An 18,707-nucleotide genomic window follows, 5' to 3' on the forward strand; every position below is an offset into this window, starting at 1 on the left:
TCTATGCAATGTAAACTCTATATTAAAAATGATTCAAATGTTGAAACAATTGGGTTTTTGGTACATTTCATTTCATTTTGGCTCATTGTATCATTTTACCTATGATATCTGTACTTATTGAAATTTTGTGTTTACATGTTCTTTGTTGATAGATTTTTTTCTTTAAACATTCACATGATCACTGCAATAAGAATCTCATTTCATGTTAACATTATCCTGACAAACCGCAAGATTCAATATCAGTTGTAGATGATTTCGTCTTTATTATTTGAGTGCGTTTCACTCTTCTACCATAAGGTGGTGTCGTATATCTAAAAACTCGAATGACCTACCTTAAGCAAATTAAATTTTTGTTAAAAACAGTCAGCTAATTTGAAAGATGTATTATGTATTCTACTTCATGTCGTTAGATTTACTTTTTTGATTAGAAAAATTGCAATAAAAAATGCTTATTGATTCTAAGAGCATAGTTTAACTGACATCAAACCAAGGTTCCTTTCCTAAGGGTGTTTACCTCCTGCTAATATATCATTAGTGATCCATACATCCCAAAAAAGGAATGAAAAAAACACGACCACATCTTTACATAGACTTTGATGTGCAAGATATAGCAACGCTATTTAGCTGGTGGAACGCCATGGAAAGACCCAGTGCTGCTGGCATGTAAACCCGGAAGTACAAGCAAATATTTGAAACAAACAAAAGCCCCAGGAAGTGGCATGCTTGGGAGAAAAAAAGGAACTAGGAGCTGAGGTTTGAAAATGTTACACAATAAAATGCGGAGTGAAAATGTGTTTAGCATCCTTCGAGATTAAATGAAATTTAAGGCAATCTCGGTGAAGAGGAGTAGGCTCTTGTGATCTTTAGCAACATTGTTATGCATGTTGGTCTAGCGTGATAATACCAGCAGCCGGTGAAATGTCATTTAATAGCATGCCTGTGGGGATTCTTTGTTCTGTTTGAGGGAAGTTTTTGTGAAGCCTTGTCCGTGGTGCGTTACCTTGGCTTTAAATGGTATCAAATAATTTTAAAACGAAAGTGTTGCGCGTATTTAAAAGCTCAAGCTCGCTAGCAGAGTTTAGCAGCTAATTCGCTAGCACAGTTCCACTGTTGGAAGTTCAGCTACTTCGTAGAATGACTGCCGCGGTATTTTTTGGCTGCGCTTTTATAGCATTTGGCCCTGCGCTCGCTCTTTTTATTTTTACCATCGCCAGAGATCCACTACGAGTCATTATTCTGATTGCGGGGTAAGTATATGTTTTCAGTATAAAAACAACAGCTATCTAACAATTAGATCCTCAGGTGGGCGAATTCCGCATCTAACGTTAACGAAAGAATTGTAGCAGTCGCTGCTTAATCCTCTGCGACACAACTATGGTCAGGGACGTTTTGAGAAACAAATTGAACTCGTCTGATTTAAAGCCTACGCTCTAGGGTTATGATCTTGCAACGATAAATCCGTAACCCAACCAGTCAGTTTAGCTTTAGTCTGGCAAAATGGCAGGAACTAGACGAATGTTGCCCCTCCCCTTTAAAACACCCAGATTAAATAGCTAGTTAATGGCCAATGACCTCAATAAATGTTTTGTTTAAGTCTTTAATCGTTTTGTTTGTGCTGTCACTGTTCCCAAGTAGTGTTCAGTGCCACTTATGTTCACCGAAGGCATCTTATTAGTATTTGGTGCCTTTAGGTTTTGGCATGACATTATGAATTTACAGTTTTTTAATTAATTAATTAATTTTCTTTTCATGTGCATGTATTCCACAATCAGTGACTGTTTACAAATGCAGACAACGTGTTCACTGGTGCTTTGAAGAGATTCACAGTCAATTATTAAAAGTACAGCCAAATGGAAACATGCAGGAAAAGTTCAAACCTGTTCAACTGTTTGTTTTCACAGATCAAACCTGTGTGCCCCAGTGCTCTATTTACCTGTCAGGTGTTTTAGACCTTAATAATCAAGAAGCAAATAAGTGAATCCACTGTATCTGCATCTAATGTTTCCCTATTTTTAAATATGATAAACAATGTCTGTGTTTCAGGGCTTTTTTCTGGCTCCTGTCTCTTCTGTTGTCCTCCTTGGTATGGTTCATTGCCATGAAGGCCAGCAGTACAAAGGATGCCGAGTTGCAAAAGGGCCTGCTCATATTTGGGGTCATGTTCTCAGTCCTGCTTCAGGAGGTGTTCCGATTTGCCTACTACAGATTACTGAGGTAGGAGCCCATTCTATCAAAGCATGCCCGCACATATAGTGGTCTGGAAGCACCTAGCCTAGTGTTAATCACTCCTGGTCTTAGAAGTTCACATTTTAGTGTGTTCCCTGGCTCCAACTTATCTGATCCATCTTATCTACAATTTAGTAAAATCTACATTTAGTAGAAAATCAACTTAGAATAATCACCACTTAGTAACTGCACTGTGGGCATGTTATCATGCATGTTTTATAGCTGACCAAGTAAATGGACTACAGTAAATGGTTTGTTAACAAACAACTGGGGCATGAGATGATGAGCAAGTCACCTGTTCTAGTCACCAGTGATGGTGTCAAAGGTCATTCTTGTGGAGATATTTAAGATGGCACGCTGGGTAACGACCAGTTTCAGGATGCCAGTAGTCATCTGAAATGAGCAGCAGCACCGTTGTTTGGTGTGTTAGATGTGTTTAGTGTGTTCGATGTGTTGGGTGAATTCCTGCTGGTATGCTCACATGGCACAACGTTCATGTCTGTTACCGTCAGAATTAAGTGGCTTAATCTGGCATTGATTTTGCATAATGCATCTGTTCTTTAATTAGAATTTAAGGCAAAGTTTATACACAGCCATGGTTTTCATAATATGACTTTCATTGAAGTAGTTAGGGCTAGGAAAATGCACTCGTCTGACATATTGAGTCATACTGAAATAATTGAATCATTGTAAATTATTGTAAATGCACATCATGATGCATTGAAATGTGAGCTCAGATATTTACCCTCCTGGAAGCTTGTCAGATATGCCATGTCTAATCTGTTTTATTTTACTTTGAAGGTGTTTAATTTGAAGGGAGACTTGTTGAAAGATGTAGCAAAAGCCATGAGACCTTCTGCCTTGCAACTTCATAATTTTGGAATTCTGGATGTTGATGGGAGTGAGTTGAGGGGAGTCTAGTGTGCCTGAGCATAGATCATTGAAGGGCATCAAAATAGCAATAGCATGCTAATGTTAACTGTGCTCCATAAAGAAATGAATGTGAACATCACTACCAAACAAAGCTGTGCACTTCCGGGGGCTTGCACGAGAGAGTAGGGAAAGGCCTAAAAGAAAAGGTGATAAAGGTTTAAGTTCACTGCTGGTGTGTCTCTTGTTTTATTAGAAAGGCCAATGAAGGCTTGGCGGCCATTAGTGATGATGAAACGTCACCCATTTCTGTCCGGCAAATGGCTTATGGTAAGATGTGTTCTTTTGATAATGGTTTTCAAGCTTAGCACTAGTGTGTATATGTTGCTGAAGTTTGTATCAATTGTGTACAGAATTTTCTTTATTCAGATAAAGACTTTAGTTTCATCGGACCAGTCAAATGAAGCAACATGATGGTGATTTTGGAGCTTTGTACCATTTCAGATATGAAGTATTTTCACTAGCTTGTTAATATAATAAAAATCTGGCCAGCATCTCACTTAAGATCAATGCAGCATGTCTTTTTACTTCAGGATTGGTCCAATAGATTTGAGTGGGTGAAGCACAAAAATCCTTAAACACATTTTGAGGACTGTTTGAGTTCAGTTTCAGCAGTAGGAGAATGTTTACCACTATGCATCAAATATATTTGAAGATGTTTGTAACTTTGTGTATGTCTCTGTATTTGCACGTGTGTGTGTGTTCCTGTGTTCCTTCATCTGCCTGCAGTGGCTGGGCTTGGCTTTGGAATTATCAGTGGCGCTTTCTCCATGATAAACATCCTTTCTGACTCTTTGGGCCCCGGAACTGTGGGAATCTTTGGAGACTCTCAGTATTACTTCATCACGTCAGGTTAGTTAACACCTACATTCCAGTACTAAGCATTACCTTACAGTAGGTTAAATTTATTTAAGAAAAAAAACAACTGTCATGAAAAAAACAGCAGTTAAGAGGGTTTCATTAGTTGTCATTAATGTTATGAAACAGACATGAAACTGGTATGTTTGATCATATATGTAGGTCATTCCCTGAAAGTACCAAGTAGCGACATTTGCCAGGCAATGGTAAATATTGAGTTCCCAGACAATAAGGAAATGGTGGTGGTGGTGGTGGTAATAATAATAATAATAATAATAAATGTTATTTATAAGCACATTTTTAAGATACCCAGGGTTGCTGTTCAAAATATTAAAAGAGCAATGAAAGTAAGGGTGACAAGAAGAGACACAAAAATACATGGTATATGCACACACACTCATGTGTGTGCTACCACTGAGGTGTTGATGGTAGATATCAGCTTTATCCTCTGCAGCTCTGATGACCCTGGCCGTGACACTGTTGCACACCTTCTGGGGCGTGGTGTTCTTCGAGGGCTGTGAGAAGGGCCACTGGTGGGTCATCTGTGTGGTGGTGTGTCTCCACCTGCTGGTTTCCTGCATGGTAAGCAAGCCTAGTTGCAGGCAGAGGCGGCAGGTATTCAAAGTGGCCACAGATTTAATTTTAATTTTTAATTTTTTTTGTCTTATATTGAAAGTCCTTAACTTATTAGTTGTCTTACATGTCTGTGTTATACATATGCATGCATATAATGCATGCTACTTCTGGGGTATAATAACAGATCATTTAAAGGACGTAATCTGAACAGGGGCTGAGTTCAGCGCTGGAACTGCTATCAGGGCAGCATGTGTAGACACAGTAGAGAGAGCTCCCATAGCTTCCCAAATACAACAGGGCCTGGATCTCCCGCAATGTTAGTCCTTAAATGCAAGTGACTGTATTTTAGAAAATTAAATAATCATATATGAGCGAAATAAAGGCGAATTGTTGGTTTAAAAGTCAACTCTTACATTGTTTTGTACCATGTTCAAAGATGGACTCGCATCTAAAATGAGGCATGAATGTTAACAGCACATGGCAGGGGGCTTAGGACTTAGGACTTGTGTCTAAATCTGATATCCTCAATGCTCAACACTGCATGAAACCATAACCAAGTTTACACTTTCCCATGAGCAGTTCCCTATGCTCAGTGTGAACATGTCAAACCTTCTCCTTCACACTGATATCAGATGTTCTTGGGGATGTGGAAAAAAAAATAGTAATTAGAGAAGAGCTTCCCTAAAATACATCACCTTCTGTTTATGCTCCTGATGTGACCTTGAATGTCAGCAATCAGGAATGTAAATAAATGGTGTTGATAAGGGAGGAGGGTAGATAATGTGTTGATAAAGTAAGCAGCATGGTGTTCTGGGAGGAGGCTCTCTGCACTGATCCATATAACACAGGCACATGACACTCACAGGACTCCATGATGTCTCCACTAGGAGAATGTTATGCTCTGGTCGCTCACAGCCAGAAAACATCGTGTGGTGTTGAGATGGACTTCACTTGAATTTTACAATTCATTTATCCTTCTTTATTTATCTATAGCAGCAAAACAAAGAAAATATTTTAATATTTATAGAAAAATGGTATCACCCCTATGTTATTGACAGTAATATGATGTTATAAAACAGACATACATTAGTTATAAACATTACACAAAACTGCTTTTGTTTGCTTAGTTTTTTTCTTTAAAGGAGCAATAAGAAGTACATTTTCTGTTGATTCTTCATGTTAGGAAACTGCCATTATACTGACATCTAGTGACCTGGATAGTTCAGCAATTCTGTAATGAATCTAATTTAAATATGGCTGCCTCCATGTTGGAGACCCACACTATGTAATAATTATTTTTCATAAATGTTGCTACTTTTTGGCAGTAAAATTACTTACTGCTCCTTTAAATGAGTGGTTTCTACTAGTAAACACCTGATAAATTACCTTTAAATCAGCATTTTTAAAAATCCTGCTCCTAATGTGTTTAAAATGTGCTGTTGGTCTCTCTCTCTCTGATTTTCTGCACACACAGTCTCTGCTGAACCCGATGTATGAAGGCAGCCTACCTCCTGTGTATGCTGTCACAGCACTGATGGCTGTGTGGGCGTTCTTCTCTTCAGGAGGGTCCCTGCACAGCCTGTCACAGCTCTGTACCCGTAAGATCCTTTCACTTCCTCATTCTCGGTCATTAGAAGCACAGTTTAAAGCAGTTTCCCGTCTACCCTCTAGATACACTATATTACCAAAAGTATTCGCTCACCCATCCAAATCATTGAATTCAGGTGTTCCAATCACTTCCCTTGTCACAAGTGTATAAAACCAAGCACCTAAGCATGCAGACTGCTTCTGCAAACATTTGTGAAAGAATGGGTTGCTCTCAGGAGCTCAGTGAATTCTAGCGTGGTACTGAGACAGTATGCCACCTGTGCAACATGTCCAGTTGTGAAATTTCGTCACTAATAAATATTTTACAGTCAACTGTCAGTGGAATTATAACAAAGTGGAACCAATTGATAATGACAGCAACTCAGCCACAAAGCGGTAGGCCACGTGAAATGACACAGCAGGGTCAGTGGATGCTGAGGCGCATAGTGTGCAGAGGTCGCTAATTTTCTGCAGAGTCAATCGCTACGGACCTCCAAACTTCGTGGCCTTCAGATTAGCTCAAGAACAGTGCGTAGAGAGCTTCATGGAATGGGTTTCCATACCTGAGCAGCTGCATCCAAGCCTTGCATCACTAAGTGTAAATGCAAAGTTTCAGATGCAGTGGCGTAAAGCATGCCGCCACTGGATTCTAGAGTGGTGGAGACATGTTCTCTGGAGTGAAGAATCACACTTCTCCGTCTGGCAGTCCGATGGACGTGTCTGGGTTTGGTGGTTGCCAGGAGAATGGTACTTGTCTGTGCCAAGTGTAAAGTTTGGTGGAGGGGAGATTATGGTGTGGGGTTGTTTTTCAGGAGTTGGGCTCGGCCCATTAGTTCCAGGGAAAGGAATTGTTAATGCTTCAGCATACCAAGAGATTTTTGGACAATTGCATGCTCCCAACTTTGTGGGGAACAGTTTGGGGATGGCCCCTTCCTGTTCCAGCATGACTGCGCACCAGCGCACAAAGCAAGGTCCATAAAGATATGGATGAGCGAGTTTAGCATGGAAGAAATTGACTGGCCTGCACAGAGTCCTGACCTCAACCCAATAGAGCACCTTTGGGATGAATTGGAGCGAGGACTGTGAGCCAGGCCTTTTCATCCAACATCCGTGTCTGACCTCACAAATGCGCTTCTGGAAGAATGGTCAAAAATTCCCATAAACACACTCCTAAACCTTGTGGAAAGTCTTCCCAGAAAAGTTGAAGCTGTTATAGCTGCAAAGGGTAGGCCGACATCATATTATACCATATGGACTAAGATTGGGATGTCACTAAAGTTCATATGCGTGCAAAGGCAGACAAGCGAATACTTTTGGCAATATTGTGTATCTTGAAAACTTGGTCACAGTTTGAATATATAAGTAAATTTAACATCTCAATAATAATAATAATTTAACATCTCAATAATAGAAGGGCCAAAAATATCACAGTGCTACATGATTGAAAGAGTTTACTAAAAACCCTTTTACTCATTTTTACGACCCTAAGCGTACTGGATTGATGGTCTAATATATATATATATATATAAAATACAATATAAGGGCAAATGAAAAAGGCACCCACCCCTACAGCTCCAAAAGAAAGAAAATGGGAATAAACAAACACAAAATGTTTATCTGTACACATACGGTCGCACTCCAAGGCACATACAACAATAGGTGGAAAACCAGTACTTCTCATAGAGCTCTATCTCATAGAGCCCTGCTAAAAGAACCCACCACAAAGCATTAATTCTCAAAAGGCCCTATTGAAGAACCTACTACAGAATATTTGGTACAATCTTAAGGCCCTATTAAAGAACCTATTGTAAGATTGCGTCTAACGTGACTGCATGGAGTGTACAGCTCGGGGCAAGATCACATTCTCAACAGGCGTATTTAAACAATTGCTAAGTAGACCGTCGACCAATCCATCGACTCTCGATCCAGTTTTTGACTGGTCCAACGACAATCCAGCCACTTGTTATTGCTCTTGTTGTAGCGCCATCTCCTGGAGGACCTGCAACATAAAACTGAAAACGGAGGCATAAAAACCCCAAATGGCCGTAGCCGTAACAAAAAATTGACAGAGGACTTCCTACGATACCCGAGAGAGAGCGTCCATCAGTACATTTTCTGTACCTTTCTTATGGCAAATGTCCAAGTTGAACTGCAAAAACAAAGCCCAATGCATGAGCGTTTGATTTTAATTATACATGCGGTTTAAGGTCAGTGTATTATGGTCAATGTAGAGCACCAGTGGTCATATACTCAACTCAACATATACCTCAAAGTGTTTCAAAGCCAACAGCAACGCAAGAGTTTCCTTCTCAATTGTCGAGTAGTTCAACTGATACGGTGTCAACCTTTTTGAAAAAGTAAGATATCAGTTGGTCTTATTCCCAAATGATTTTCCTGCAACAGTACAGCTCTAGCACCAATATTGCTTCCATCTGCTTCCAGTTTAAAAGGATGCTGAAAATTCAGGGAGGCAAGCACTGGGGAACAACATAGCAACACCTTTCCCCCATTAAAAGCATGCTGACATTCCAGAGACAATTTAAAACTAGACGACGACTTCAACAGATCTGTAATGGGCGGACAACAAAAGAGAAATAACCAATAACACCGATAACGGGCCATCCCTAAAAATCAATCCTTTCTTAGTTGGAACAGAAAACATCCAAACATGCATCAGGTATCTATTAACACATGACTCATTAAGTTCTGAAAGGTAGCAGGGGTGTTTTTCATTCTGAAAGCCATAACGGTGTATTGCAGACAGTCATTGGGTGTAAAAGTCTGAAGCACGTGAAGTCAGAGGAACTTGCCAGTAACCTTTTAACAAGTCTGATTTGCTCATATATCGAGATGAACCAATTCTGTTAACACCGTCATCTGCTCTCAGCCAAGGAAAAGCATTTACCTTTAGATGGTCAGTACGGTCTTGCAAAGTATCATCAGATTTAACAATAAGTATATGTGGTGAACTCCATAAATTAGAACTGGGAATTGCTAGACCATTCTCTACCAAATATTTAACTTCAGCTTGCATGCATGCGCACTTAACAGGACTAATACAATACGCATGCTGCTTAATAGGAAGATGCTCTCCCACATCTGTTATGTACTATCTTAGTGATTTGAGTAGAAACATCAGAAAATAGACCAGGATAATACAATATCAGTTCCTTAATGGACACTCACTCAGCGGATTTAAGATCAGACAACAAAATCATCCAAATCATGCCAAATAGCAGAATTTGGTAATCGAGCAACCAACATGGGTGTAGAAGGAGCTGCTTATTGTTGCCTAGAGGTTGGAGCAGAAACAACCTCAACAGCTGCTACCAATAACGGAACAGCTTTCGGGTTAGAGCATGATACAAATTGCTTTAACGTTAATATGACATGAGTGGGTTTTACGCCTATGGTCAGTTATTTGTATTACATAATTCATGTCACTTGGCTGCAACTTTATATGGACCAGAGAATCTTGCTCATAGTGAGGATCCAGCAGAGGGCAAGAAAACCAAGACCTCATCCCGTTGTGTAAATGAATGCACAAACACTTAATTGTCATAAGTTCTTTTCATTTTGTCTTGTACCTTCGCTAATTCCCTTTTTGCAGTTTTGCATGCAAAATGCAATCGTTCCTTGAAACGACTCACATTGGTAAGATGATGCAAAGGTGTGGCATCATTGCTTAGACATTTCTTTTAAAAGCTTTAAAAGACCTCGAGCCGTGTCTCAGAACACTAGTTGAGCTGGACTAAAACCAAGAGACTCTTGTACAGTTTTCCTCACTACCATAGTGTGTCCCATCAGACAATGACTGCACCACGCTTATGTTTCTTAAAATAGTGACAGGTCTCTCACTTTCTGAACATCCTGGCATGGACACGATCCTACTTGTCAAGAAAGGAACAAAGGTTTCTTCCACTATTCTCATTTACATTTACAGCATTTAGCTGATGCTTTTATCAAAAGCAACTTCCAATTACGACTGAGTACAACTTGAGCAGTTGAGGGTTAAGGGCCTTGGTCAGGGGCCCAACACTGTCAGGGCTTGAACCAGCAACCTTCCAATTACAAGTCAAATACCTTAACTACTGAGTTACCACTGTCTCCTCAATGGTGCTTTCTACTACCTACAGCTGAGTAGCAGATCCAACAAAAGCAACTTCTTTAGAAGATATTTATGCATTCTATAGCTTTAAAACATGATAATCAGCGATAAGATGGATTTGCAACAGTAAAAGCATACTCGAGTTTGAGTATCCATTTGTATTTGGATGCAAGAGCACCGTTCTCACTGATTTCAACAATCACTTTTCTATCTGTAACTTTTTTCTAACTAAATCTGCACATGCAATAGAAGGAAAGGCATCTCTCTGAGTCAGCACATACTCATCAGCCATTATAGCAGCCTCGAAAAGATCAACATTTAACTGTAGAGAGTTTTTCTGGCAACCTGCTTTTAAAATTTTCTACTCAAGTCATTTTTCTAAGATGTTTGACTGTAGATGCCTTATGGGCTTTACACCATTTGCCAAACAAGCCACTAATGTCTCTAGCAAACTCAACATAAGTTTGATTGATTGGCTGTTTTCGCATGGGTTCTAAACTGTTGGCAGTATGCTTCCGTACTGACTCCTATGCATGGAACACTGATGCAATTTCATCATAATCTAAACTCCTCTTTATAGGCAAAGCTGAAAATACTTCCTGAGCCTTTCCCATTAGAGTACATTGGAGCAGGAGCGGCCAAACTGTCTTGGGCCACTTTAACACCACAGCTACATGCTCAAATGCATCAAAGTAAGAATCTACTTCTGATTCTCGAAGCTGAGTAACTAATTATATTTGCCTACAAACATCAAAATCAATGGACTCACTTGAACATCGAGGTGAGGCGAATCAAATCAACAACTGTACACAACACGCATACACACCCACAAAAACCAAAACCAGCCAAGCAGAAAAACAAGTAGAGACCCAACAAGACAAAATAAAGGATGAGCCCCCAATTTGTGTTATGACCCTAAGTGTATTGTCTCAATAATCTAAGGCCAAAAGGACACAGCATAAAGAAAAACATGGAGATGCAAGATTTGTCATAAAATTAAATCCTTTAAAGAAAAAATTAAAATTAAAGATATATATACACCACCTGGCCAAAAAAAGGTCACCACCTGCATTTAACTAAGAAAATGGGTAAGAGCCTTCCATTGGATAATTACTGCATGGGTGATTGTTTCAGCTGGTAACAAGTTATTTAACCCTAACTGATGCAGTGATTAGCTTCTCATTTGTGGAAAAGATGGTGGTGGAAAAGATGTTAATCTGTTTCAGAAGGGTCAAATTATTGACATGCATCAAGCAGAGAAAACATCTAAGGAGATTGCTGAAAATACTAAAATCGGGTTAAGAACTGTCCATCGCGTTGTTAAAAAGTGGAAGGACAGTGGGGAAACATCATCTGCGAGGAAGAAATGTGGTCGGAAAAAAATCTTGAATGATCGTGATTGATGATCACTTGAATGTGTGGTGAAATCAAATCATAAAAAAACAACAGTAGAACTCGGGGGGGGGGGGGGGGGGGGGGAATATGTCTAATAGTGAAAGTAAGAGCATTTCCACACACACAGTGCGAAGGGAACTCAAGGGATTGGGACTAAACAGCTGTGTAGCCTTAAGAAAACCACTTGTCAGTGAGGCTAACCGGCAAAAACGGCTTCAATTTGCTAGGGAGCTTAAAGATTGGACTCTGGAGCAATGGAAGAAGGTCATGTGGTCTGATGAGTCCAGATTTACCCTGTTCCAGAGTGATGGGCGTATCAGGGTAAGAAGAGAGACGGCTGAAGTGATGCACCCATCATGCCTAGTGCCTACCGTACAAGTCTGTGGGGGCAGTGCTATGATCTGGGGTTGCTGCAGTTTTTCAGGTCTATGTTCAGCAACGTTATGTGCCCAAAGAATGATGTCAGCTGAACATACTGAACGACCAGTTTATTCCATCAATGGATTTTGTCTTCCCTAATGGAACGGGCATATTCCAAGATGACAATGCCAAGATTCATCGGGCTCAAATTGTGAAAGAGTGGTTCAGGGAGCATGAGACATCATTTTCACACATGGAATGACCACCACAGAGTCCATACCTGAACCCCACTGAGAATCTTTGGGATGTGCTGCAGAAGATTTTGTGCAATGGTCCAAATCTCCCATCATCAATACAAGATCTGGGGGGGGGGGAATTAATGCAACTCTGGATAGAAATAAATGTTGTGACATTGCAGAAGCTTGTGGAAATGATGCCACAGCGAATGCGTGCCGTAATCAAAGCTAAAGGCAGTCCAACAAAATATTAGTGTGTGACTTTTTTTTTGGCCAGGCAGTGTGTGTGTACACACACACACACACCATAATCAAACCTCTAAATAACCCTCTGAAACAGAAAAACAATATAAAAATAGAACAATAGGTGCAAAACGAGTACTTCTCATACCGCTCTGGGCATAACACCTAAGCATAACTTCTCAAAGCTTACAAAGCAATTGAATATCTCTTAAGGCCCTCTTAAGAGAACCTGTCACACAGAGTTCAGTACAAGCTCATAAGGCCCTACTAAAAGAACCCACCAAAAAGCATTCATTCTCATAAGGCCCTATTGAAGAACCTACTACAGAATATTTGTTACAATCTCATAAGGCACTAAAGAACCTATTACAAGACTTGCGTCTACCGTGATCGCATGGGGTCTATTGCTCAATACACCATGGGGCAAAATCATATTCTCAACAGGCGTATTTAACCAATTGCTAATGAGACCATCGACCAATCAGCTCTCGATCCAATTTTTGACTGGTCACGTGACGAACCAGCCACTTGTTATTGCACTTGTCACAGCGCCAAAGAGGCACAAAAACCGCCTTAGCCATAACACTCCTATCTAAGATGATGCTAGCAATTCTACCTGATGTATAAGACAGGGCCTGCAAGTTCACACTTAGTCAGAACTGTTCAAAAAGGCTTTTATGGATTTTTTTCTGTGTGCTGTGTCAATACTTCATTTGAGTTTTTAATGCTGCTAATTGTTGGATTTTTCAATGACCACAAAAAAAACCCCTGAAGTAACAACCATACAGACACTGCACACATTTCATGTGGAATTGTAGATATTTATTAGAAGCGATGTTACAAAGATTCCTTTATTACTGGAATCTATAAACTAAAGTAGTGAATCAAACATTTGAAGATGTTCTTTCCTAGATGTCCAGTCATTGAGGCTTTCCCCTAGCACCACTATGGTTATATTTACCATATAAGGTTCGTGTATTTTGTCTCTGTTTTGACATCACTTTGTTCTCTACCACAGACCCAGCTTGCTGTTTGACCTTTAGCCAGCTTCCTGGGTAGTGAGAGTTTCATAATAATCATAGCAACATTTTGCTGCATTTCCTGACCCACATGATTGTGTTCTGCAGGTAAGAGTGCAGAGGTGGAGGCTTCGTAAGGTGGTGGGCTCCTGGACTCGCGGGGTGACGCAGGTGCTTCATTGCAGAGCTGTGTTCGCTGTTTGGAGCAAGTGCAGCGGCTAGCGGAAGACCAAGCACAGCGGCTGTCTCCGTAACAAGTGGCCTCTGGGGCTTGAGCTCAGACCCCCGTGACTGCCTGGCTTTCAGCCTGAGAGGTTGCGGGACTCTCAGACAACGCTCATTGTAAATCACTGTAAATAGCTTGACTTCTGTACACATGCGCACACATTTAATCTGTTTTTTCTTTTCCTTTTTGGGATCATAAGCAAGCAGGGAATTTCTGTCTCCAGTTAATTTGCTTTAAGCTCCTCAGTCATTTCATAGTGTGCTGGTAAATCACTTTTTTAAAAATGATTCTTTATTAAAACGTAATGTGACTATTGAACTAAGCCTCAGCAAGACATGTTTAAAGGTAGTGGTGAGGTGGCCTAATGGATAGAATTTGCCTGCCTTACACTCTGGAGCAGTCGCATTCAAACTTCACTTGCTTGTTAATTTTGGGGAATATTCATGCAGCTGATGGTGATTTAACTGATGGGTCTCTTGATTGATCAGAAACCCACCTGTAAATGTTTGAGAACAAATGGTCAAATGTTAACCAAGCTAGAGTGCAAGGCAGGATGTAAGTGTCTGGCTCCAGGCAGGTGCCAGCATGCTTCAGCTGCTAAATTGTCCCCAAACTTACATATCCCCTGTCACATAAGTGCATAAATGGTTTATCTAGTACCATTTCACATCTTTAATGTCCATTAAAGACCCAGGGAACCTAAATTGGTTTTCTTTATAATTGGGTTCTTCCTGCTCTTCTGGGCACAGAGTGTACACATAACAGGTGTGTTCTGTGAATACCTTTCCAAAGTCCATTAAATGACATTTGACAAACCCTTTCTGTGATGTGAAAAGGGGGCGGTCCTTATATGGAATAAAGCTTGCATAAGCTTTACTTTCAACATTCAGAAAGCTGCTGCCCCTCCGACACATTCTGTAGTCCCGCTTTTTGAGCCTCTTCAAGAGAGAACAAGTTAGCTAGTCGGTGAGCAAAAGCTATCAAGCAAGCAAAACAACCAAATATACAGTATAATTTGGTATGGCTCTTATACATGTACTGGAATAGCAGATTCTACTCAGACCTAAATTTGATTTTATAGGTCACAGTGTCACAAATTGGGCATATTGGTGATACCAAGATTGCACGATTTGGAATCACAAGGTAAATCTAAACGTATCGGAACAGGTTCCATTTTCATCATCAAACTAGAAACCTACCATTGCATCAGCATCCCTAAATGAGGCTTATCTGGTCCTTGAACGTCAGAATTATTTGCACGGATATTCTCATTGGGAGGTTCGTACATGTGCAGAGGTTTTACTTTGATTCTCCTTTTTAGTACCATAGCTAGCTGCACGTCAGTGTCAATCAGCTGTGCTTTTTGGAATATCAGGACCATGCCCAGAGCATTCTTAGTTCAGACTGATGAGCCAGTTTAGTTGTTTGAGTAGATGATATTTCTGTTCTGTGTTCATTAATTGAAAATGTGCTAAATGTTTAATATCAAACAAATCTTTTTTAAAAATTATTAATATTTTATATGTTCCCTTGGTCTTTTAGGCCTTTGTACAGAGCCTGACCCATTTGCTCACATCAGATGCCACATGGGCGGAATTTTTTAAAACTCTTCAGAGGACTTGTACTATGGGACAAGCATATGCTATGTAAATGTTCAAGTTATGTTCTGTCCTCTAAGGCAGTCCACTAGCAAGGATGTTAAATCATCATCTCTGTATATAGTATATCGATTATGCAGTATTTGCTTCTTAAAAAATTTTCTTCTCTCATCTCATTCACTAAAAGGGACGTTGTGTCTGGTTAACTGACCGTGGCTGTCTATAGATGTTCCTCAACTTTGAGCATTTGAATGACATGTGTTGCGCTGGTCAACAACAGCAGAATACAGGTCCTCCTTAATGTAGCAGCTCATTCAGACACAGCCGCTCCTTGAGCTCGTCACCGTTTCTATCCATCAGACTGTCCATTTTCCAGGGCTCACTAATGTGTGTTTTTTTGTTTTGGTTTTTTTGGGGGGTTTTTTTGTCTTTGTTTTTTTAAAATAATCCCCTCTTCTATTGCCTCATCAAGTGTGAACACATTCATGTAAATGACAAGCAATATCTGGATACCGTGGCTCTTTGCAGCAGTATCCATTTGGTTCTTCTGCTTCAAATCGTGGTGCTGGCTTGTGCCATTTCAGGGGAGACGTTCTTTGGTTGTATATTCTTAGCCTGAATGAAAGGTTTTCGAATGCGTGTACTTTCTTGACCAACATGTCCCTTTGCTATGTAGGGTATTTGTTTAAAGCTGCTTGCTTTTCCATTGCTGTGAGTCACAGTTCAGAAATGCTTCCATAGCACACTGATTACACATGTCCATAAAACAAATGCATGTGTTCTCAGGTTGCACTTCAGATCTGCTCATATCGAAAGGAACCTCCTTTCACGCCGCATTTATTAAGGTACTTCACAGATCTCGATTGATACTTGCGCAGACGATGTTGGCGATGGATTGCGCTGGTCTTGTTTTGGTACAGCCAAAGTGTACCTTTTGCTAACCACTGAGGTGCAGCAACTTACAAGCATGCCTCCTTCACCTCAGGACACACTGTGTGATTTCTAACAAGCAAGCCTGTCGTTCTGGACTAGTCCAAGGCAGCTCCCTCCTTCAGAGGCATGGCTGGAGTTAACTTTGTTATACCTAACTTGAACATATCATCTCCTTGGGCCTTGTGGTAACCTAAACAAACAGCCACCTTCAGTGCATGCATGTTCTGGAGAAGAATGGGTTCCTATTGCAGTTCATTTTAAGCCCTGTGTATCTGTCTAGTTCTTTTTAAGGCTCCTGTTGTGTGTGTTGTATGACCCTCTTCGTTTGTACCTGAGTGTGATCCTCCCAGTGCTGCTGGGTTAGCAGGGAAGTGGTCTGCTGGTGCTGCACTAGATAACTGTGTTGAATTGCACCTTCCTAATGGACCACATCTGCCACAGCAAGTCTTGCCCTGTCTGTGTTCTACTGAATGTCATCACAACCGGTGCTCACCTGGATTTTAGACATACTCTTTGACAGTTAATGACTATGTAATGTTTTGATGCTGCTTTATAACATTTTAAAGAATACAATGTGCCAAACAGGGAAATATGTAAGGAGTCTCCTATCGGGTTAATTAAATAATAGCCTTGTATTGATGTAATTAAAAAAAATGTACTGACTTGACTCTGGGGGGGTTTGTTTTTGGGGGTGGGTTACAGCATTGGGACTGGTTTCTTGGACCTCAGTGTGAGCCCAGCACTGGCCTGAATTACTCAGTTAAAAGGTCACTCCTTTCCTTTAAAACGCCCATATCCTAGCTTACTTCCTCTTCTTCTTGTATTTTATCAAATTTGTTAGTCCTCATGGTGCATGGTATTTCAATTCTTAGTTAAAGCAAACCATTAGCATGAATCATACATGTAACTGAAAATGAGTAGACCTGTTGATATTACCAATTACCCCTGTATTATTTCCTACAGGTTTCAAGGTGCATATCTTAAATCACCCTGTATACAAAGGAACACCCTCGCTTTGAGGTTGAAGTACCCTCTACTTTAGTTGTACAGACTTTTCAAATGTGTTCTTACTTGACCAAACTCTGCCATGCCAAATGGATGTATTCACTGTTTAAGGATTGCCTGTTAATATTTAGCTGGTAGGAAGCAAAATGAGGGCCTTATGACCAGAGGTGTTTTGACTCGTGTAAACAAGGCAAGTCATTACTTTTTCCATCAAGGGTTGTTTTTTCCACCAATAACCCAGCTCTGTTATAGACTGTTGTGTGTTTCTGGTTAAAATAACTGGGATTTTGATCTAAATATTTTAGCCTGCTATGATTTAGGCAGACAATTGAACATTTCTCTGACTTGACAGAAACCTTTTTACATTCTTTTTTTCTGCACCTTTTAAAATAACTACTTAGGTGATGGGGTTAAATTTCTAACAAATAATATCGGTGACAATCATCTTACAGACCCCAGTGATCTACTGCTCACCTCAGTAGAAAGGCTGGTGTGTAAAGCATGGAAATAGCCATGAGGCACATGTAATTAACCATGGAAGTCACTTTGCTAAAGTATAACCAACCTGAAGCCCCAAATAAGAATGCCAAACACTATTAGTGCAATACTCAACTCAGTTTGTGAGTAAGAGAATACTGAAGATGAAGACAGGTGACATGTTTTCATGTATCCCTAATGTAATAGGTACCACCTTAGGCCTTTTAAAAACAATACCACCAGTTCCAGGGCAAACTACAGGTTTATTAATACAATTTAAGAACCATAAAGTCATATACAATGAGCGGAAAATTTGGTTCTGAGTCAAGCACAAAGGGCTTCATTGACATTTAATGCGGTCACCATCACACATGTGCATAAGCACTTCAACAGTACAATTATGATAAACTTTAAAAATATTTCCACACCAAACCTAAAGAAAAAACTCTCCATAAAATACTACAATCACAAAAGCTCATAGAATCAGGAAACACTCATAGCGGGAAAAAAACGTGACTCAGCTCCCTGCGCACAAAATACAAAACATCTTCTCACATCATAACATTCAAAAATTAAGCACAATCAAAACATTAAAACATCATATTTAAACATATCCCCTTACATCATATTCCATCTTTACCGAAATTGCGTTTACCCGCTTAAAATGTTTTTAAATTTCCCACCGCTCTCCTTTCATTCATTCATTCATTCAAACTGCTCCTAAACTAAATATAAAACAAATACAACTGCACTTAAAACAAAACACGACTCCATACCAACCCCGGGAAAGAAAACTCCCGAATCAGTTACCGCTGCAACATTGCTATTTTCCCGTGTCTGTTATTTTAGTCTATGGATTTTTTATATTGCTCAGTTCGTCGTGCTTAAATACACACGCTCCTAATCGAAGGCTTCCCCCCTCCTCAATTA

At 40.0% G+C, this 18,707-nt stretch overlaps 1 protein-coding gene across 1 annotated transcript; it reads left to right on the forward strand.

Annotated features, from left to right (window-relative positions):
• Nucleotides 1-671: 671 nt before the first annotated feature.
• Nucleotides 672-16,962, forward strand: zgc:114200 (uncharacterized protein LOC559336 homolog). The gene is made up of 7 exons (XM_027009063.2): nucleotides 672-1,247; nucleotides 2,044-2,214; nucleotides 3,353-3,426; nucleotides 3,886-4,008; nucleotides 4,469-4,596; nucleotides 6,065-6,188; nucleotides 13,647-16,962. The coding sequence occupies exons 1-7, from the start codon at nucleotides 1,135-1,137 to the stop codon at nucleotides 13,673-13,675; spliced, it is 762 nt and encodes a 253-aa protein (XP_026864864.1). The 5' UTR covers nucleotides 672-1,134; the 3' UTR covers nucleotides 13,676-16,962.
• Nucleotides 16,963-18,707: the final 1,745 nt, after the last annotated feature.

This window comes from Electrophorus electricus, chromosome 17 (genome assembly GCF_013358815.1).
Source record: "Electrophorus electricus isolate fEleEle1 chromosome 17, fEleEle1.pri, whole genome shotgun sequence".
Taxonomy (NCBI): domain Eukaryota; kingdom Metazoa; phylum Chordata; class Actinopteri; order Gymnotiformes; family Gymnotidae; genus Electrophorus; species Electrophorus electricus.

Bases quoted from the DNA above. Each gene is read 5' to 3' on its own strand.
- zgc:114200 (XM_027009063.2), top strand. From the start codon at position 1,135: ATGACTGCCGCGGTATTTTTTGGCTGCGCTTTTATAGCATTTGGCCCT. The intron at 1,248-2,043 runs GTAAGTATATGT...TCTGTGTTTCAG, and splicing joins GTCATTATTCTGATTGCGGG to GGCTTTTTTCTGGCTCCTGT. The intron at 3,427-3,885 runs GTAAGATGTGTT...ATCTGCCTGCAG, and splicing joins TGTCCGGCAAATGGCTTATG to TGGCTGGGCTTGGCTTTGGA.